Source organism: Drosophila busckii, chromosome 3L (assembly GCF_011750605.1).
Source record: "Drosophila busckii strain San Diego stock center, stock number 13000-0081.31 chromosome 3L, ASM1175060v1, whole genome shotgun sequence".
Lineage (NCBI taxonomy): Eukaryota > Metazoa > Arthropoda > Insecta > Diptera > Drosophilidae > Drosophila > Drosophila busckii.
In genome coordinates, this window is record NC_046606.1 from 9,889,450 (window position 1) to 9,913,064 (window position 23,615).

General features: G+C 34.0%; 2 protein-coding genes across 2 annotated transcripts in view; both read right to left on the minus strand.

Moving 5' to 3' along the window:
- Nucleotides 1-23,615, minus strand: part of LOC108598120 (klar) — a 116,708-nt gene that overhangs the window by 80,743 nt on the left and 12,350 nt on the right. The window contains exon 2 of the mRNA XM_017984736.1: nt 4,688-4,789. The gene's annotated coding sequence lies outside the window, so the exon portion shown is untranslated. The remainder of the gene's footprint in view (nt 1-4,687; nt 4,790-23,615) is intronic.
- Nucleotides 21,570-22,193, minus strand: LOC108599792 (eukaryotic translation initiation factor 5A). The gene has a single exon (XM_017986851.1). It carries the CDS (start codon nt 22,094-22,096, stop codon nt 21,614-21,616), a length of 483 nt encoding a protein of 160 aa, XP_017842340.1. The 5' UTR covers nt 22,097-22,193; the 3' UTR covers nt 21,570-21,613.

Genomic DNA, 23,615 nt, shown 5'->3' on the forward strand with positions numbered 1-23,615 from the left:
TCTCAAACTCTTTCCCTCTCGCTTAATAGTCACTCCAAATGATCAAGGATTCCCATTTTACGCTCTCTCGAATTTTAGCTCTCTAAATCTATTTCGTATTCCCTGCCGTTACCTCTTGGTTTATTGCATCTTTCACCCTCTTTCGAAATTTCCCCTTAATATTTTTTTTCTAACTCTCGAACTCTTTCCCTCTCGCTTAATCTTTCTATTTTGCGCTTGCTTAAATTTTAACCCTCTCTAAGAAATTATTCCGTGCCTATTTCATATTCCCAAATTTACATACCCTTTCTCGAACTCTGTCTCTCTTGCTTTATTTTTTCTCTCAAATTCTAGGTCCTTAGATCTCTGTTTATCTTTTCCTTTTCTCCCCATGTCTATATCTCTTTTATTATCCAATTTTTTCTCACAATAACTCTATTATTATCTTTCCCCAATCCTCCTATTCTTTTCTCTTCAACTTAATAACTCATTAACTCTTTTTACATAACTTTATATCCCACCCTCTTTTTTTTATAAATTTTGAATACGGTTTTTAAATTGGTAATCTTTTCTATTTGAAGGTCATTCAATCTTACTTAAAAGATTTACTAACCACTGCAAAAGGTTACGGACTCAATACATCAATCAAAATAATACTCTAATAACAGTTTATGCTTACATAAAAACTTTAAAACTTATTTTATTTATCAATTAAGCTTTTGCCTATTTTTATGCCCACTTAAGCTGAAATTTATATAAACCACTTTTCTCTTTAAGCCAACAAACCGAACCGAAAAGCGATTTGTTTTTTATTTTTCTCATAATTTAGCTAAGCTAAAGTGTCTTAATTAATATTGACTATAAATTATAGCTCTTAAAAGTGATAAAGAAAAGGCCGCATGCTCATAATTTACAACTAACAATTTATGCAAATCAGTGTGTAATGAATTTAACGACAAAGAGACCTTTCGCCCAGAGAAGACGACAAATGGCCCATTCACTCGTGCTTAAGGCTTTAGGCTGGATGGAGGTCGCCAAAGTCGTCGACGTCATTGTCGTCGTCGTCGTCAGTCACCTGCCAAGGCATTACATCAGACCAGACTAACTCTCAGACTTTTAAACGACGTATGAGGTAATAAGTTGCGTTGATTCCAGGAAAAGTTTTCGGACCAAGTTTAAGCTACAAAAGCATAGCAGACTAAAAGGCCTCAAGTCCAACAAACACACACACACATATGTTTGCAATTAATAAACAAAACGCAGATAAAAGATGACAGCAAATATTTGACTAGACAAAAGCGACAACAAACAAAACATTTGGAGCTGCCGATCGCCTATGGAATTATAAAAAAGAGACGCGTAAATCACACGTGTGAAAGCCCCCAAAACAAAAAACAACTGAGACACAATAGAACCTGAAGAGCTGAGCCGGCTAAAGAAACTGAAAACAAACTTTCGCTTTTTTATTTTTATTTTGCCTTTTTTAGAGCTTTGTGCCTATCAAATTCGTACAGCGGAAGTTTAGCTTTACTCAATTTAAATGTTCTCACGGCAAATTAAAGTAAATAAACGCACTTAATTGAAAGCCATTGTATTAGCCACTTGGCGCGCTAGCAACGAACTATGTGCGCTCTCAAATTTCTAGATAAGATAAGCTAGTCGAACGATAAAAATTAAACGCTAAAAATGTCAATTGAGGCGGCAAAACAAATTAATTTTATACATCTGAAATACGTTAAGTTGACTATATCATTGTCAGACTTATCGTATTAGACATAGAGATGGGCAAAGGTTTTTTTAAAGCCCGCATCGAATCAAATTTCTTACCCTAACCTTAACTCTAGCATATAAAAATTTCTTCTCAAATATATAAATTTATATTTAAAATTTTTTTATAATTTATTAATAAATATGAAAATTATGTGCCAAATCACCTCATTTTAAAATCCCTAAAAAAATTTAAAAAATCCCCAATTGGGTACAATATTACTTTTTAATAAAAATATGTCTTAGTTATATATTTAGTTTTTTATAATTGTTTCTTATTGCCTCGATTGACAAGAAAAGCGTGTGCCAAATGGTTTAAGCATTTTACTTAGAGCCACCCGAACCCATTTCCTATTTTAATGATCCGATAGTTTCGCTGAATCACGAATGAGTGCCGTACCCATCTCTAGTATGCGTCAGTTGCGCGTAATTAAGTCACTGCAAGTTGAAGAAAACTTATGACTAAGCGCATCGGAGCAAGTTGAGTGCAACATTTAACTAACAACTGAACAGCTGAATATATGTACATATATATTTTTATTTATTTATGACAGTCGAACTGCATTCCAGGCACAGCGAGCAGCAGCAGCAGAAAAAATAAATATTGCATAAATTATTTGCTATCTGTGGCAAGTAAATTCTTCTTAGAAATAGCTTGCAACGCATTTGGCCAAGTTGACCAATTGTAACGAGTTGGCCACGAGGCCGCTCTGACCAACACACACACAACATGCCATAAACAATCACGGACCAGTTGCAGTGACAACAACAACAGCAGCGGCAGCAACAACAACAACAACTGCAACACCTAATGAATTGTTAACTGTTGTTGTCGTCTATGCAACAACATGTTGCAGCACACGTGAGTTGTCGCCGCTGCACGGTTTCAGCCAATTGGCCAAATTGCAGTCAATGCGCCACTAACCATAACAATAACCATATTGACTTGTAAAAAGCAACAGCAACAGCAACAACAACAACAACAAACGGCAATATGCAGGCCAATCAAAAACCTTTTTACCTTTCTTGCGGCCAGTTTGAAATGTGCTGCAGTTGCAACCACAAATGCCACAGCAACAGCAATGAATTGCTTGTGGCCACTTGCAGTCAATTCTCAAATGCGAAGGTTGCTGAGTTAAATTTATTTTTATAATATTTTCAATTATAATTGCGTTGCATCGATTTCCGCTTAGGCTGCGTATACTTTATTTATAGTTGCCAATTGTATTAATCTGACTCATTCCATCAGCAAAAGTGAAACACTCCAGTCACAATCTAAAAGTAGAGTATGATAAGAAAAGAAAAAACACAAAACATTCGCCAAATGTCAAGCTGAAAATGAAAACATTGCAAATTCCTTTGCCACCAAACCATGCCGCTTACCTTCGCTACATGCAACCAAACGAATCGAACATATTTGCACCCAAAGGTGGCAGCAGCAGCGACAACATATGGCCAACATGAACATGTACACGAGCCAGACGCGCAACGTGCCACACGGGCAAAGGGGCAAGTGGGCAACTGCGATTTGGTCAGTTTGGCTGCCAGCAGAGCAATTAGAGAATTGCCAGGCCTGGACCAGCAGCAACAAACAAAAAAAAAAACGAAAGTTATCGAGCGATGTGGACAAATGTTTAACATGCAAACACCGTCAACGCCCCAGCGAGCGAGCGAGCGAGAGAGGCACCTGCTAATAGTTAAGTCTTTCCTTTTAGCCAAGCAAATTTGTCTGCCAACTTTTAAAACATTTTTTTGGGGGTGGCCTGCATATGATAAATGTCTCATGTTTTTTTCCTATTTGTAGCACACGAACAAGTTTCCATTTGTTCTGTGCCACTTAAAAATAAAAAGCCTAAGCAAAAACTAACTCTACAGATTGGCCACGCCCTCTTGCCTGCTCCAAAAGGGAAGTCATTTGTTATGGCCAAAGCGACAGGTGGCACGACAGTAAATAACTCAGCAGCTAAGTTCGAATAGACAAGCTACCAAATTAGCCTTCTAGCATAAATTATGAAACTAACAGAGACAAAGCTGATTAGACTAGCCGAAGAGTTGGAAACTATATTTAGAATTTATGAATGCAAAAGGCATTTCAATCAGAAATTCAAATATGTAAAGCGTGAAGTGATTGAGAGCAACTTGAATTGGTAGGGGAGGGTATAAATATTGATAGCTCAATAGAAGAAAGAAGAGAAAAGAGAGGAGTGTTATTTTAAGAACAGAATGCAGAGCTTATTTACTGTGTGAGTAAATATAATATTAAAATTTAAAATAAAAAAAGTATATTTATATGCAATTGAAAAATAATTTAAGGTTAAAAAAAAAATATATATTTAATTGAAGAATAATGTAAAGTTAATATATATGCTCAATTAATAAATAATTAAAAAAAATTATTAACTCATTTTCATGTACACATTAAAATTAATTTTATATTTATGCTTTTCTATTATGTATTTATTTATTTATATTTAGTTATATTTATTTATATTTATATATTATATTTATTTAAAATATGCATTTTAACATCTTTATTATTATTTTTATATATCTTCATATCTAGCTATAAAATTGCTACACTTTTATCTTTTCTGAACTTCACACTACGCACAAGTTAGTTACGTTATTTAATATATATTATTTAATTTATATTTATTTTTATTATTTATGTTATATTTATATATTTATATTTTTTTTTTTTAGACTTAACATTATTTCATTTTATTTTTTAATGCAGTTCAGTTAATATTTCAATCAGTGAATTCTCAAAAAACTTTTGCTGAGGTTTGTAGCCAAATTCAACTTAAATTTTTGCATGATAAAAAGATTTCCCTCAGGTATTAATTAGCTCCCCCTTTTGGCTGCTTTCAATTGTTGCTCGCACCAATCATCATAAAACCCACTCGACTAGCTAATTGGAAACTAATAAACAGTTACTTACGTTATGAAAAGAAAGATGCCAATCTATTCGCAGTTACACTCACTGCAGATTGCTGTTTGGCCAATGTCCTTTCTTCAATTCACTTTCTGTGCCGAGCCAAAGCTGCAAAGAGAGAAGAGCAGAGAGTAGAAATGCGTGTTTAATAAAAACAAAAATATGCAAGCAGAAGAAGAAGAAGAAGAAGTTATGTATGTAAAATTTGCAAGATGAAAATCGAATGTTAAAGCGGAAACAAGTTGTCGCTTGGCTTTTGACAAATGACAACAAATGGAAATTGCTTGGCCTGGGCTCTTTGTATACGAGTATATATGTGTATTATCTCTCTTGGCTGATTTTATTAGCACTTGGGGGATTGCATAATGTGCGGCAAAGAAAGAAAAATTTAACTTTTACTCAGCTGCGTCAACATTTGTTTAGCAACCTTTCGCTTCGCTCACGAATGATAAATCAAGCGAGGCTCAACTTGAGCAACAACTCCAATTCCAACTCCCACTAAAAACCACAAGCAGCAGCAACAACAACAAAAGGTAGAAGAAATATTGTAATGAAAATAAAACATAAAACATATTTCGCTTGCCACAAAACGTCGCACGACATTCGCCTGCCACTAAATAATTTTGCTTGCTTTGCATTTGTTGTTATGCCAGTTGCTTTTGGGGCTCTCCGATGTCCATAACAATTCATTATCATTAATTATATTTGCACTCCATGGCACAACTCTCCGAGTCTCTGAGCATGAAAAATGCAGTCAAGTCGATTAAATTGAAAACAATTTGAGCGAAAATTTCAATATTTCTTTTCGACATCGTCTCGTTAGCCCGTTAGGCGTTCGACAAAATAAAATATCCGACCCCAAAAGTTAGTTGTAGGCAAAAAAAAAAAAAAAACCAAAACATGGCCAGAAATATGGCCCATAAAACAACAACACAGGCCAGCAAATCAGCAACAAATCGCAGCAACAATTTATTGGCCGCATTAACCTCAGCGAACTCTCTCACTTGTCGAAAAGGGGGCGCCTGGGGGCCAACCAACCGATCGATGCGAGTTGTGAAAATATCATTTACGGCCAATTTGTAAAAACAAAAGGAAAAAATCTAAAAAGGAATTTGAATTGCGCACACGCCGAAGTCGCAATGCGCTCAAATAAAACAAATAATAATAATAAAATTAAAAAAATATATATAAAATAATTTTTCTAATTTAACAATAAGCAGCAAATTATTAATAAAATTCAAATTAATTCAATTAAACAACAAACACCAAATTAAACTAAAAAATATAAAAAAAAAACAAAATTAAATAAAAGAAATCAAATTAAATTTTACAAAATCAAATTAATTGCAAATAATAAAATAATTTTTATATTTTCATACTCTTTTTTAACTATTGTTGAGTTCAGCATTTTTTTTACTATTTTTATTTGTACAAAAAATTTCAAATAGTTAAAATCTTGGCGAAATTTGCACGAACAACTTGCTAAAAACAATAAATGAACAACGATTTACTTTAGCAATACCAACAACAATTTCAACAACAACAATCCAACAATCCACCAACTGCATTAGCGAGTAAACTTCATACTGCATCTCTTTCTAACATTTGTTGTTGTTGCTTTTCTTTTGTTGTGGTCAAGTTGCAGTCGGAAATGGGCACAATTGCAGTCCCGCTGATCGTCAGCGGTCAGGCAATTGCCCAAAGTTGGTTGCTCCACTCGTTTGTTGGTAGTTGAGACTGCTGACAACAACTTGAGGCGATAATTGGGTCCCTTCCAAGTCGGCTCTTGTCTTCGTCTCAAATCTATGGTGGGAGGTTGGGGAAATTTTCGAAGCTTCAAACGCTTCTCTTTTGCCACACATTAACCAAGAAGAGTTTGATCTAAGCGACGTGACGCATGCGGGTTCGTTTTTTTTTTGTTTGCAGCTTGGCAAAAACGTAAAAATAAATTTGTATGTTGGCGTAGCTAATTGATTTTGTCAGCGTATGCGTGGGAAAAAGTCAAGTGTCAAGTGCTCAAGAGTTAAGAGGCTTATGAGCAGTTAATGATGATGCCTACTTATTGAAAAGTGGGTTTGGCAAGCTACAAACAATAAATCTTAGCTCATTTAAATTAGTTTGAATTTTTGATTTATTATTTCTTAAAACAATTTTTTTATATTTTTGTTATAATTCTTTAAAACAAACAAAAATTTTTTTCAAATAAGGTTATTTTATTTATTGATTAAAATCTATAGTAAATAAAAAGTAATATTTTTATTTAAAATTAACTTTTAAGAAAAAATAATTCAAAATAATTGAATTAATTAATAAAAATTTGTAGAATTTCATTAATTTTTAAACCCATTTTTTTTTAATAAAAATTTTTATACATTTTTAATTTTATTCTTATTAAAATCAATAGCAAATTAAAATACTCAATTTATAAAGAAAAATAAATCAAAATAATTGAATGAAATAAAAAATATTTAAAAAGAAATTCCGCTAGCCAGAAAAATTTGATTTATCTTATAAAATTTCGTAGTATATTAAATATATTCAAAAGAATTAATGTTGTGTTTAAAAGTTGGAAGAGTAAGACAAATAATTTTTGCAATCTAATCCGGAATATTATATTCTGAGTAAAACAACGGATAAAACGTTATAAATTTTGACTTAATTCGTTTAAATGTAAGTGCATCTTATATCATTTTTTGTTAGACATCTTCAGAATGATATCAGTTTGCTTTGGATACAAAACAATTTCCGTTTGTTTGCGCACTTTCGTAATGAAACTTAATCTCTTTGCCAACAGCAGCAGCAGCAGCAACAGAACGTGGAACAAACAAAGCTCTCAGGTAAAGCATAAGCCTAACACTTGGTTGGTTTAAATAATAAAAGAAATGTATTCACTTTTTGGTTGCCTGAGCACAAACAACGGACAGTTGAGCGCTAAGAACTCGAGACTGACAGTTGAGACGCAAATGCAGCAATTAAACTTGAGTAGTGTGATAAAAAATAAAGTAAAAAACAAGTGTATGGGAAACGCGATTTATATGCTAAATTGTATAAGCGAAAAGGAAACGCGAAAATGCGCTAATGAAAGTGAAAAGCGTCAAGAAGACAAATATTCAATGTTGTCGATTTCGGCCCACTTGTTGTCAAACAGCAAAGCAAACAAAACAAATAAACAAAGAGCGGCGCAGAGAGAGAGATGCGAAAAGAAATGCATTCGAAATGCAGTAGAAAGTGAAATGCGTTGGCAGTAAAAAGCAACAACAACAAAATTCAAAGCAAATGAGCAGCCAAAAGATGCTGGAGATACTCTAAACAGCAAACAGCAAGTCGCTCCTATACTTAAACGACAATTGTTGTTGCTCTCAACTCTCTCACATGACCTTGTTACATTGCATTGAATCGACCAGAGCCAGAGCCAGCGCCATGTGATATGCGAATTCTGTTTGGAGTTGGGTGTACACACAGCTGTGTGGCAAGCTGGGAAGGCATTGAGATTCACTTTCAGCCAAGAGACGCTTAAGTGAGTGAGCGAGAGGCAAGTTCCTAGTACGCGTACTCGAACGAAAGTTTGAACAATGCGCAAAGACACACACATGGGCTCATAGATAAAATATCTATGCACTTCTCAATGACGACGACGACGACGACGACGATGTGGCAGTTGCCACAAACTGTTGCTTGTTTGTTTGTGTGGGCAAATGAAATGCCACAGATTCGCTTTTGATAAAATGGCAGGCGACAAGTTGAGAAAGAAAAAGCGACTCAGCGAGTGGGAGAGCTGCCGGCGCACAGTAGCTAAAGGTGCCCACACCCACCCTCCCCCACCCACCCACTCACCATTCATAGGCTAACTCTCCTCTAGAGACAACTTTAGTTTCGACTTTTGACGGCTTTTGCCTTTTTGTGTAGCTGTCAATGCAGCCGCATAGATAAATCTTCAAGTTGCTATTGCGACAATGAATTAAACTCCTTTTTTTCTATTATGGCAACAAAGCATATTTCTATTGCTGCTAGAGCGAGAGAGAGAGAGTGAAAGAGGCCAACGCAATGTGAAATGAAATGTCAGCAATTGATATGTTTACAGCTTTATTAAAGTCACCAACTCAACTTGTTGGCTGCTGCAATTGGTTTGCTGCTCTTTTTGTTTATGCGCTTGATTCAATTAAAAACATATTATGCTCTATGCTCTGTGTCTGCATTAGACGCTCGACTTATTTGTCGCAATTCACTTTCAACATTTTACTTTGTCAGCAGCAGCAGCAGCAATTGGAAGCTAATTTAAAGTTTATGACTTTTGCTGTTATTTCATATTTTATTTAACGCTATTTTAATGCGCACAAACTAAAAAATTAATTTATTGTTGTATTAGTTACTGACAAAGCTTCCAAATATCTAGAGATATGCACACAGATAATTTTTAAAAAATTTAATAATGTGCAATTAAGCTATAAAATTAAATATTTAATCAAAACTGTCTTGAAAAACACAAAGAAAAATTTATTTTATTTATTTTGCTTTTAAATAAAATTTGATTAATGCAACATAATTTTTAGGGACACAAAGATCTCAAAAAAAATGTTGGAAAAAACGCTGCTTCAATTTTGAATTAAACCTTAGACTTTACATATTTCTTAGATATTCTAGAATTGTATAAAGTAATCAAAATAATTACCAAAAATTAAATTAAAATAATTAAAATTAATCAAAACTAATTATTATTATTAAATTATAAATTTAGCTGCTAATATAAATAAAGTTCAAGCAATAAATATTCTATTTGTAGTAGTAGTAGTAATTAAAATAATTTTAAAATAATAAATATTCTATAATTTGGTTACTCAATTAAATCAACACTTAACATTTTTTTTTTTACATTTTTTCACTTTAAATTGATGCTTAGCTTAAGCAATAAAACAAATCATAGCAGTTAAAACGAGTTTGGCCCTAATTATTCAAGGAGTGGAGGTAATTGGTTAATTTTTTAGGTCACTTGGTTGCATAATAATCCTCGTCGTTGTCATAAACTGGACATGGCAACAACATCAACTGTTAATATTACGCCGACTGACTGACTAATTGACTAGCCGAGCTAAGCAGAGCGAAAGAGAAGGACCGAGACAGCAGCTGAGATTTAAAAATAAAAAACAACAAACTGCACCAAAGCTAGTTGAAGCTATTTGTGAGCGAATCGAGTTAGGAGTTTGAGGGTCTCTTTCGGGCTGTTAATTTGCCAGTGACAGGCATTGAAATGGAGCCACTTGTTGGAATTTTATCAATGGCATTTGTAAAATGTCTTTAATTGTGTGCAAACTTGGCCATTGTAGCGGCTTCTTTTAAAACTTTTACTTTATAGACATTGCCAGACAGACGGCGACGTTTGGAGTTTCCTGTGGCAACAAAACAATTGCAACAGCAGCAGCAGCAGCAGCAACGGTAACAACTTCGACACACACATGAACACGGTATTTTCTTTAATGATTAATTGACTTTTTGCACTGTAAGCAGAAAAAAGAAAATACACACAAACATGTTCGATCTTTGTGTGGAAAATGTGCTTTTAATTTTTCCGCCACGCTATTTTTCAATATTTATTCATTTGCAAATTCATAAACATCCATGTTTGGCCATTGTTTATGACGTCTCTGATCGTATGTTCGTGTGATTAATTTATTGTTCAATACAATTGCGTATAAATTATTGAGATATCGGTCAGAAAATGACATGCAACGATCGCTTGCCGACCAACAACGCCTCAGGTGGCCAACACACACACACACACACACAAACAATACACATATGGCAGCAACAAAATATGCATTTATTTAATTTAAACTCACACACCAATGCGCACACTCTGCACTTTCACATTGAACTCAAAGGCTGGGGCTGGGGCTGGGGCTGGTCTCAGGTGAAACCTGGCCCAACTCTAATAATCTCTAATAATCATGGGGGTTAAGTTTCATCAGATTGGGTGGCAAGCACATGCGAACAGCTGCAGTTGCAATTGCAATTTGTAGGTGCCAAGGTCTATGAACTGTTCAAATTATGTTTAAAAAGCAAAAAATTAAAAGAAATATACAAAAAATAAACCTTAAGCTCCTTTCTAAACTTAAAAGCATAAAATATACATTTATAATCTTATCACTTTTATTAGCTTAGCAATAATAAAAATAAAATAAAAATCAAATAAATATAATAAGAAATATATAAATGAATAATTCATTTAGTGAGTTCAATAAACATGAAAGTCAAATGGGTTTAGCTTCAGGTTCTAGCTGCGACCTGAACAGATTACAAATTGTTATAAAAAACTTTTTGATATTCACAATTTGAAGCTTAGCTAAAACTTCTTTGACCAATTGACTTTTATAATATTTTCGAACAAGAATTTTTCGACTTCTAATACGTTTCTTCACTCATCATCTAAACTACCAGGTAAACTTTTCCCGCCTTCAGAATATCGTTTATCAAAATTATTAAAATAAAACCATTAATCTATTTTAATTTATAAAAATAGTCTGAAGGCCTCAGTTGCTCTGGCTATATAATTGTAATATAGAATTAATTCTAAGTTACAATTAAAATAAATAAATAAATTACTAAAACATCGTTTTTTTCAACTTAGGCTACAGATATTCAAGCCTGCCCTCCCTTTAAATATATTAATAAAATTATTTTATATACATTAATAATGAAAACAGTTGTATAACTTAAGCCTAAATGACTTAATTTTCTCTTTTCATTTGATATTTTTCAAAGGTCTATTGAAAGCGAAATTCGTTACACTTTATATGGAACAGCTGTCAACCTTTACTTCAATAGACTTTATTCTCTTATATTCCAAGCAGACTGTGAATGTCAACGTAACTAGCTCGGGTCTGGCCATATATAGCAAAGTTTATGGTCTTCTGACATGCAAACTTTGCCTTTTGGCCAAATACAAAAATTCGCGGCCATCGCGTGTCTGTGTCAAGTTTATAAGGCAACAACGCTCAGCTTGTAAAATTTGTAGCTGCATTGCTTGTTTTTACTGTAGTTACCCCCAAATTAGTTGAACAAAAGTCGTAAACATTTGCGTTGCATTTTAATTAGCGACACTTACATACATGACTGGCCGAATATGCATTTATTATTCACACACACACACACACATGCATATATGCTTGTCTTTATGTAGGCGTGTACTACTGTAGTAGCGTTAAATATTTTTAATGCTGCATGTGAAAACTTAACACGTTATTATTAAAATGACAACAACCAACAACAACAAATGAAATATTTGCTTAAATTGTTGGCATTTTTATTTCTTTGTTTGGATTGCGTGCCTAGCACACGTTCAACGACCGGCGCCAGATGGCGTTTGAGTGCAATTTGCATTTTTAATTGTCGACGTATAATTTGAATACAACTATTCATAAATGGAAATGCTTTTGGCATGCAGCCGAAAGAAATTTTAAATGAGAGTTTAACAGCCACAGAGCCAAAGATTTTGAAAGTGCAAATGCAAAAGGAGCAATAACAGTTCAAGCTTAACATAGCATAGCATTAACATAGTTCAAAGTTAACATAAAGAGAGTTCATTCATAAAGAGTGCAAATGGTATCGACTTTGAACTTGGCAGACACACTTAATAAATAATATTAAATTGCACATATTTATGTAAATAAAAAAAATGGCTACTGCAATATGTATTTGAATTCCCTAGTAGCTTATGAAACTTTTAAAGTTTAACAATCTCAGATGATAGTTAAAAAATAACATAAGAAATACAAAAAAATTATAATGAGAATAACTATAATTTCTTTGTAATTATGATTTAAAAGCAATTAAAAATTTTCAGAAAACTCCAACATAAATTAAAAATATGATTAATAATTGTTACTTACCAATTGGTGTACATGCATATTGAAATAACTACACTTGTTAATTTGACGCACACGAATTTTTATGTAGCACGTGTTGTGCTCAACTTAAACACAAAATCCTTAAACACTTTCAGCAGAGACTCCAATAATATTTAGGGAGCGTGTTGCTAGTCACAGAATATAATATATATATTTCACATAAATAAAATAAAAATAATAAATTAAAAAGAAAATAGGAAATGAATATATAAATAAATAAATTAAAAAAAAAAAATAAGAAATGAAATAATATTCAAAAGATTTTTTGTAATCCATATTTTGATTTCTATATTTTGTGCATTGCATCAAATGAAATGAATAGCTAAACGATAATATAACTGAACATCAAGGCTGTCTGTTATCTATATGCGCACATAGCTTAAACATACGTATCAGACATATCCGATGATTTATTAATTGATTATTATTCAGGACATGCAACATTTTCGCTTTGCACAAATTCTCGCACATAAATAAAAGAGATTTGTTTCTGACACTGTCTGTAGTAATTTGCAAATGCAACATTGCAACATGAGATGCCTGCAACGCTGCGGCGTGTCCATTAAGAATCCAATTTAGCAAGATCGCCGCAAGGCTGACAAATGGCAGCAGCGGCAGCAACAAGCGCCGTGTAAAGTGCACTAGAGAAAAGAGTTGCTAGTTGTTAAGTCGCTAGACGAGACGAGCTTGCGTTTATTAATTTGTCAAGACTTTACTTCTTCTTTTTTTTAGGGGCTATAAGCCAAAACTGATGGGTGAAAACTTGCAGCAGGTGAAAATGAGGCAAAAGACCGTTAGACGAAAAAGTAAGTCAACGAGAACTAGCTGATGATTTATGGTTAAGGCTCAGTGTTGGTCTCAACTCTTGGGCATTAAGTGCATCATCGAAATCAAAAGTAACAAGTGAAAGAAAATGTCGTCAGCTTACGTGGGAGTCCCGACGTCAAGTCAACGAAAATTACATGCTTTAAATTTCATTTTTATTTATTTATTTGATTTTCTGTTTGCCTTTTTTTTATGGCTAATGGAAAACAGTTCACATGGCGCATAAATTGTGGCATTTACATTTTCACATTCACGTCCACGAGCCGAGCGACGCGACGCGACAGTGGCGACTTGGCCAAAAGACAAGCAACAGACAGTAGCCATCAGTGACGCCTACTTCACTTCATCTGCCACCTTTGCATGTTGCATGTTGCAAGCAGCTGCTGCTGCTGCTGCTGCTGCTTCTGTTTCAGCGCCATTGCCTTGGAAGACAAGTGAATGTTGGTGGGGCCATAAAGACAACACCCGCATTGATTTGACTGCCATTTCCACACTCTTTACATCTCCTCCCCCCACCCCCACAAACTTCACTTCACTATCGCTTTTTATTTCTCTCTACAGTTGTCTCGCCGCTTTAATGAGTTGATTTTTGTCTGTCTCATTTGCAGTTGTTGTTGCTGTTGCCGTTTGCTGCTATTATTTGAAAATTGCAGTTGAGGCCAAGGTGAAAAGTCTATCGTCTGGGGGGTTAGCTTAATGTTAATGTTAATGACGTTTTTAAGCGACATCATGATGCTGATTTTGTTGTTGTATTTATTTAGTAACTGCCGCTTCAATTGCTGCTGCATTTACAGGCAATTTAATTAATTTTCGCTGAAATTTAACAAGCCGCTTGTTCAATAGTAAGACTAACAAGTGCGGCTACAGTTGATTAGTTGAGAAAGTGCTCAGACATACTGTAAAGCCAACACAGACTACTACACAATGAACGACGTTTGCAAATTAAAAGATATCAAATCTATTCAGTAATTAGAATTCACATTTTGAACTCATTCGACAGTTTGAGAAATAAGTTGTGTGAATTATTTAAAGCTGTTAAATGCGAGAGAGATAAAAGTGTTTAATTATTTATTTTATTTTATTAATTTATTTCATTGATTTTATTATTTTTTATTTTATAAATTTATTTCATTTATTTTAATATTTTTTATATTTTATTTACATAATTTTTTTATTTAATTTATTTACATTTTTTTTTTTGTATTTATTTCCATTATTTATAGATATTAATTTGATTCACATTAAGAATTTATTTATTTTACTGTTTTATTTAATTTATTTCATTGATTTCATTAATTTTGTATACATTATTTATATACATTATTATACATATTTATATACATTATTTTTTTCTTTATTTATAAAAATTTATTTAATTCACTTTAAGAATTTTTTGACTTTTGAATTTATTACTTATAAAGTTTCAAACTTTAAATATTTCAATTGCAAACTGTTAAATTCTAGGGCTTAAGCCCAATTTGGTTTATTTTAAAAACTGCATTAAAAACTACTAAATTTAATTAATTAATTTAAAGCATTTTCGACTGCTCAAGTTTTAAAATTTCTTCGCTGTGTTAGCGCCAGATTAATAAAACTTTCACCCAATTGTCTGAAAATTCTGACATTCAATAGCTCAAACCAAATCTGCCCACAACAAAAATGCCATAAAAATCTAAAACTTGCCTAGTTTGATTTTATGCTATTAAGTGCATCATAAATAAAGTTAGTCTGCTAGTCTATTTGATTACAGATCGTTAAAAAACAAACAGTCTGTAATCTAATAAATGTTACAGCGACAAGTCCCAATTAACCTCATTATCAGTTTGTTAGTTTAGTGTGCCACAAGTTGCATATTCTAGTGCTTGGTGGCACGAAATTTTCACAGCAATAAGCCGCAGGGCGCGTACCTGCTGCACTTGTATTAATTCGCATATTAACAAACAAAAGAAAAAAGAAAAATCTATGTGCAACATTTTAGTGGCACGATTGTTTGCTGGGTGGATGTCTCAACATGGACGCCCACATGCCTCGTTATATGTTGTGCGTTTTGCTTTGATTATAAATTCGCGTTAAGGAAATGCAACGAGCCAGCCAACCAACTGACATAATTCCCAAGGAAAATGTTAATGTGCATTAAACTACAGCTATGTCTCAATTTGCCAGCAAACCAGTTTGCTTTCCCCCCCCCCAACGACAACAACAATAAAAAATACTATACAACTTTTTTGGAGGGAAACACAGCAGAAACCTTTCCTGTTTGCCATACCCCCAGTAAATGGAAATTCCAAAAAGTTGGTCAGTGAAAATAAATTTCCTTTGTAAGCAAAACAAAAACAAAAAGTGTGTGAAAGCAAAGGATGTAAATAACGATTGAAATCATTAGAGAATTGCATTTTCACTCACTCCCAATGAACTCTGCCCTCTCCCCTGCGCTTATCGCTGCTGATTGCAACTGTCGCAACTTTGTTGTATGTGATAGTTTTATATGTTGCATGCCTCACATTTAATGGCACTCAAGTCTCCATGAGCTCATTGAGCACACGCAACGCCTCCACATAAAAACCAAGAGCGCTCCAAGCATTTTGCTATCTCTTATTCAAGTTTCTGCTGCTCGCTTGGCCAGCATTGCAATTAAAACGCGTGCACTGGTGCGTGTAGTGGACGCCACTGCCAAAGTCGTCTCAGTTTATAGTATGCTGCAATTTGATTTACGAGTCAATTGACTCCACACAATTTATGTGTTTACTTGTCTGTTGCCCAATACTAATTCATATTTCAATACACAAACATCTTTGTAGCCCTCTTCAGGGTCGTTTCGTTTAGTAGACAGCAACGCACTTGGCACGCAATTAGCATATGAATTTTTTTACATTTTCTCAAAGCTCCTCAAATGTCGTTTGAAATTACATTATCTCACGAACTGACTGAATGACTGACTGACAGTAATCGCTAGCATAATTTTAATGCGCTTGGCAAACAAGACACGCTATATATATGCCCAACATAGTCTTGGGAGCAGGTGAGAAGTTTTTCATGGCTGACCTTAGGCTTTAGCCAGCGATGTGCAATGAGCTGAAAGTTTGTTAATAAGCCAATGAAAGAAAACTGATATATAGAGCAAAGGTTTTATAAAAAAGTATTAAATACATTACATGACCTTTTGGTTTATTTATACAGAGAAATGAGCAAGCAGTACTTACTATAAAAAGTACTTAAGCACATCAGAATATTTGCTTTAAGCTCAATTTTTTAAATCAATAAATTTGATAAAAAATTGTACAAAAATCAATTAAATTCAGGGATTGTATAATATTATGTAATAAAATAATTTTTTTAATTTTTTTAACTAAATCAATTTAAAGCCTTACTCAGTGTTTTCACGTTTTTTGTATAATTGTAAAATTAAATAAAGTTTGTATAAGTTTTGCTGACTCCCAAGCTAATTCTATTAAAAATTTAAGCTAATTCTAAAAGAAAATATTTTTGCCGCACAATTTTATTTAAAATGAAATATGTAATTTCAATTCATGCATTAAAAATTATTTAAAAATTCCACGAAATTTATCAATTTAGTTGTTTATGAAATGGTTGCCTATAAATTAAACAAATAATTTATTGTATTAGCCACACTATGATTTACTTTTGCTGTGCTGTAATAAATAAGTAATCAGAGCTACACTTTAAATTTTCTTTAATTAACCTCTTGCCAAAGCAAATTCACCTGCTCAGCGGCAGCGTTAAGCCCATTCATCAACACCTCATGTCAGAGACCTCAAGTTAAGCCTATATAGTCAACCTGTCAGTGTCTGCAACTTACGTTTCCCAACAACAACGCCCAACTTTCCAATGACCCCATTACACGCCTCAAGACCTGACGACTCCAATTTAGAGCTCGTAGCTCGCTTATCTGCTGCGAATCCACTTGTAGTTTAACCCATTTAGTTGAGTGAGCCGCAAATGCACGCACATAATATCCAATGGCCAGCCCTAAAGGGGGTGGGAGCAACATGACACATAAATCTTTTTAATTGCCTCACGCAACCCAAAACTTCAGCCAAAAGGTGTCTCTCGAAAGCGGCAATTAATTAAAGCGAGCACACAGCTCGGAGTTCATTCAAAAAACTTATCACTAAAATCAGTAAAAAATAAACCCACACAAATTGTATTACAAAAGTTAATAAGCACACCGCACATTGATGAACTCATGAAGTCGTCACAAATTAAAAGTTGAAGCTGCGCTTACCTGCAATGAAAGAGGAAATAAAAATGGGATTAATACACTTGTAAATATAGTTAAAAGTATATAAAAATAATTGCTGATTCAAGTAATCAAAAAAGAGCATAGCCTAATATATTTCAAAATTTTTGCTAATCATATCTTTTGTTAATATCATATCTAACAAGAAGTTCTCATAAAATTACTTAATTTAAATAAATAATTATAGATACAAATAATAATTTAAAATAAAAATCATATAATTTAATAGATCATTTTTTAATGCCAAAGCTAACAAAAGTGCAGCTTAAAAATGACTTGAAAATATATTTATGCTACAAATAATAATGTTAACGTCAATTGAGCGTAATTGAAGATATAATTGAAAATTCATTACTATCCATATTGATTGTTAAATCCACAGATAACAAGAATTAGAGCTTAAGATATTTATTCTTAATGCCAAAGAGTTGCAGCTTAAAAATCTCTTTGGTATTAATAAGAAATCGTAGCCCCAACCATATGTAGACAACAAAATTGATTTAACAAAAAAGAAAGCTATATCGATAATAACAACGTTGCAACCAAAACAAAATTGAGTAATTAAAAGCGGCGCAACTGTCAACTCAGGTTAACACACACACAAAATGTTCTAATTGAAAGAGGGGGGTGGGGAACGAGTGTTTACCCATGACCGTTAGATACACATCGGGCGGGCGAACACTCGCTGCGCATATGTAAATAACGGTAAAGCAACGTATCCATGACTGCCGCTGCATGATGCACGCATTCACACCCAGTCCAGAGCCAAGCCAAACTTAACACACAAAAAAATTGCTGAATAATGACCACGCCCCAAAAGAGGCGAGCAGACATATTAAAGCGTGTAATTAGTTTTAGATAGATATATGCATGGGAGTTGGGCCTGAGTGGAGTCACTGCCTGCTGCTCGTTGATTGACTGACAGCCCGACATCGTCAGTCATAATGCCTAGACATAGACATAGAAAAATAGTCGAGGAAGCCTTAGGGTCAAGTGCAACGTAGGCGGGTTCTAGTCTCTATGCAGTTGTTGTTTTTTTTTAGTTTGTTGTTGTCATTGTCATAGCGATATTCAATATGAATAAATTGTATGCACTTAAAACTTGAGCTTGAGCTTGAGCCGCGGGCCAAGAGCAGCGCAAAGTTTTCTATTCGCTCCTCCTCACCCACAACTCACTTCATGGGCTGCTCTTTATTGCTTTTCCGCATTTTGTTGTTGTTTATTAATGTAGCTGCATGCAAAGCCAAAATCAATAACAATTATGCTATATGCAAGACTTCAAAGCTGCTTTACTATTTTGTTAGCAGTAACTTTGGCTACCATAGCGTGCATAATTGATAAATGACGTTTGAATTTATAATAAGAACGCAACGCATATGCAGTCGAACACTTAATGAAAAAATGTTGCAATATCATGCTAGACTTATCGGTTAATGAAGTGGCAGTAAGCGATTAAAATTTCAAGTTGAGAATTCCAAAGCGAAAGTTCTATAATGAAACTGAAAATTAAGCAAAACATTTAACTAGAGCTCTTAATAAATGAATATTATGATAATCATCAATTGAAATCAGCCTTGCACTAAAGTTAGACGCTGCGAACTTTGCTATACACTTACCATCTATCATTATAAATATTAATTTAAGATTATAAACAGCGAGTTTTAGAATAGAATAAAGCAGTAGACACAATCTCATTATAGTTAAATGTCTTTAAAAAAAAAACTAATAATCATCATTAATAAAAACTTATATAATTCTTCACTATCAAATTTAATGCTAATGACAGTAGAATTCATTTTAAGTGCATAGAATTAATGTCAATAAAAATTCAATCAAAGTTCAACAATAATATTACTAACAACAACTCGATTAGCATGATAAATTGATTGTAATATTTAAAATATTAATTTAGTAAGATATAATATTAATAACGAAAACTCGATTAGCATTGATAATTAAATGTATAATATTAATTCTTTAAGCTTTCTGTCAAAACTAAACAATAATATTAATAGCTAAAACTCAATTAGCAATGATAATTTGATTAGTAATATTAATTTACTAATTTATATTAGCATTGATATTTTAAAGTATAGTATTAATTTATTAAATTTAAATCGAGTCTTCGATTAACAACCAAAAATATTACATATAAGTAATATATTACATATTATAAGTATTGTGTATTTAGTTGACTCACAATATTTGTACAAAAAGCTACTGAAAATCAAAATATTCAATAAACGTGCTCTGCGCACTTTTGTCAACTGATCTTGGTTGACATAAAATTAAGTGATAAACAAGAATATTTTATCTCCATTTCCCAGTTTAAATGCCTTAAACATTTAGCATAATTTTGTCAAAATTACATCACATAGCTCACTCTATCTTTTCATTCACCCCTTTTATCTTAAGCAATTGCCTCTGACAACTTAATTTATGCTTTGTTTAACATTATTATATCTATCTGCTTGTCGTTGAGTCAATTTAAAACTCGCACATGTGACGACAAACTGTACTGAAACTCAAATATTATGCGGGCGACGCTGCAAACTTATTTATTTCGACTTTGGTTAATTGAATTTCTGATCATGCATGCAAAGTTCTTGGCGCCTTTGCTATGACATCATGCACGACTTATTTATTTTGGCGTTGAAGCTTGATTCCCATGGCAAATGCTCAAGGTGTGGTTAAAGATTGGACCAAAATCCTGAGAGCAGTCATATTAAATTGTATGAGCAAATTTATTGCATTTGTTAACAGACATGACAACAACATTTTCAATAGCAACGCAATAGCAACAGTTATGAGTGAATGGACTGGGGTGGGGTGGTGGGCTGTAAGCTGAGCCACGCACACAACAACAAGTCTACACACCCACGAGCTTAACGAGTCTGACAGGCAAAGGCTTAAAGGGGGGAGCGCTTGACAGAAATGTCAAATTGGCAGGCAAAACAAAAGTTACAAAATTTGACTGGCGACGGGGCGCTTGAATGATTGAGTGAATGAATGAATGCATGAATCAGTTAGTAAGTAAATGTGTGTGTGTGTGTGTGCAATTCACTGCCGGCGTTGTATGCAAATGCAATTGGCAAACAAGGAAGCATTTCGCTTTCCTGTCTCAATTCAATTGAAGCCAGCAGCAGATGCCGCCGCCAGCGAGACGCCGCCGCAGCCGCCGCCACAACAAACGTTAAGCGACGTTTTAAGCCAAGACACACACATAGATGCATAATAATGGCAACATAATTGTTCAGTTGGCCACTTGGGTAAACAAATTGTCTGCTTAGTTTTACTGCAAGTCTAGCCCGACCTCGTTTAAGCACAACTTGCACTAAACTCAAGTTTAAAGCAATTGGGCACGTCGTCGTTAATGAGTTCTCATTAATTTGATAGAGCATATCAAATTATAATTTCCGCTGCAGATGATAAATGAGTTAAGGCCAAATGCGGGTCGACGAGCAGATATCAAAGCAATCGAAATATTTTGAAAGGCCTACGATATAAATAAAGATGAATGCTCGATTGAGCTTTTGATAAGCACAGTTGGTGCTTAATAATAAAACCCTGCTGTTAGGTTAGGTTCCATTTAGTTCAATTTTGGTCTAGTTTCATCTTTGGATGCAATGGATAAATATGAATATATATTTTTCAAAAGCATTTGTGGTCTTCTTAAAAAAACATCGAATAGAGGAGCATATTTGAAATAGAAATGTATCCTTCCAACTTCATTTAATCGGAAAATGGATGAAGTAAAGAAAGATAAGTAAATTTGTTTCTATGTATAGATAAAAAATATAGAATAATTATGAATTGTGAACCAAATGGAACCAATGCAAGACTTGTAAGTTCTTTCTAACCTAATCTAATAGTTACAAATAATTATTCCTAAAAGCTTAAAGACTCTCGAATTGCTTGTCTGAGCGAGATTTTTATTTGATGCTCTCATTACTTATCCAATCCCATATTAGCCTTCATGGCAATGACGCACTCCTCACCACAAGCCCCTAGAACAGTGCACAATAGATCTTTGCCCTCGCCAAAATCCACACGCAGACAGTTTCCCAGCTCTCCATCTGGCACTTTGAGATCCTCGCGTATTTCACCATTATCCGACATGAGAGTAACATAACCATCATCACTTATATCGGTCAGTTGATAATCCTCACGCTTCACATGCGGCACATCCATGTTGTGAGTGGAGGGACAAATGTCCTCGTACTTCTTCTGCGTGAATATGTCGATGCCCACCAGATGCACCTTGGCATGTCCATGCTTGCCAGTCTTTGAGGTGGACATGTCCACAATCTTGCAGGGACGACCCTTTAACATGACATGTCCATTCTTACGCAGCGCTGAGCACTGCATGGGAAATGTTTTCGAGGCGCCCGAATCGGCGGCATCGAACTGCATCTGATCATCGTCGGCCATTGAAATTCCCAACCAAAAGGTTTACACGTTTATGAAAAATAAAAATTGTATAAGCGAATTCCGTTACACAGCCCTAAAGAGTTGTAACTGAACTGAATATTCGGCTTAAACTATTAACTATAAGTCGCCGCCAGCTTTGTTTTAATTTTCCCTTGCTCAATTCGGTTCGTTTGCTTTTCTTTTCTCCATTTCGTTATTTTGAAATCAACATAAACATGCAACATGCAAAGGCGGCAAAAGCACGTAAACAATTTTCCAAACTTTAGTCAGCAATTAAGTTTAATAATTTATGCTTCCGATAAACCAAACTTGGTCACACATACAGTCGTAAAGAGATGACTGCAATGCAATGCGCGCATACGCGGATTAGCATACGAAACTCATATCCGCATATCCGGTCTTAGACCAACTGCGTGGGACTTTCTTTGCTGCTTGCATATACAACACTTAACACTTGCATCTGCATAAATGAAATGAAACATAAACTGAGTTGTGCAACTGAACTGGCTTACAATACGTTGATTGAAATTAAATGCAGCTTAGCATAATGGAATACAACTCAAGCTAATCGTTTAAGTTTATTTGTAGATTTGTTAGAGATAATTTCATCATTCCCATAACCCATAAACGAAACATAGACAACCTTTTTTGAAACCCACTAGCTACTCCAATAGCAATTATAGGGATCTCAATTGGTCAAATAGCCTCTGAGTGTTCTCTTTAGTCTGTCTAACTTAGTCTAGAAAAATTTAGTGCAAAAAATTTCAAAATAAAAATAAAAGACAAAGGAAAACAATCATAAGATCTACTAAATATCTAGTAACTTAATTTTAATTAGCTTTAGTTTTAGGTTTGAATTATCTTCTAAAGACCACAAGAGCTCGTAGCTTTTATTTAGCTTATATTTTAATTTGAGGTTTGAATTATATTAGGTCGTGAATTATATAAAACCCTCGTAGCTTATATTTTGTTTAATTTGAAGCTTAGGTTGGATTTCGCCATAACTTTTTATAGTGCACAATTTTAAAAGAAAATCGTATACATATATGCTGGACTACTCATACTCAAGGCAGCAGTTATCACAAAAAGGGGCGTGTTGCTTTACGCACTACCATCAACGACATCATCATCATCATCATCATCAACGCAGTGCGTTGCATTGCCTGGAGGGGCAGAGAGGGGCTTGGCGCGCACGCTGACACCGTAAAACGTAAAGCAGTCATGAAATGTGGGCCAAGTTGGCTGTCGTCCACTTTCAGTAATTAAAGCCAATGGAAATCAGTGCAAGGTGTGCATAAGAAATGCAACCAAAAAGAGGAAGCACTAAAAAATATATAAAATGTGGGCGTAGAGAGTTTAGCGCTTGGCGCCACTTCTGGCCACGCCTTAAAAATGTTTACAGCGTCTCAAAAAAGTGGTAAAAATTAAACTTCTTGAAAAACTACAGAGGTGTGTCCAAAGTGAGTTGCAATGCAAATAGAAAGGATAGGAGAAAACTCAAGTTTAAATTTACTAAAAA

Excerpts from the sequence above, each read along its gene's own strand:
- LOC108599792 (XM_017986851.1), bottom strand. The coding sequence starts at position 22,096 with ATGGCCGACGATGATCAGATGCAGTTCGATGCCGCCGATTCGGGCGCC.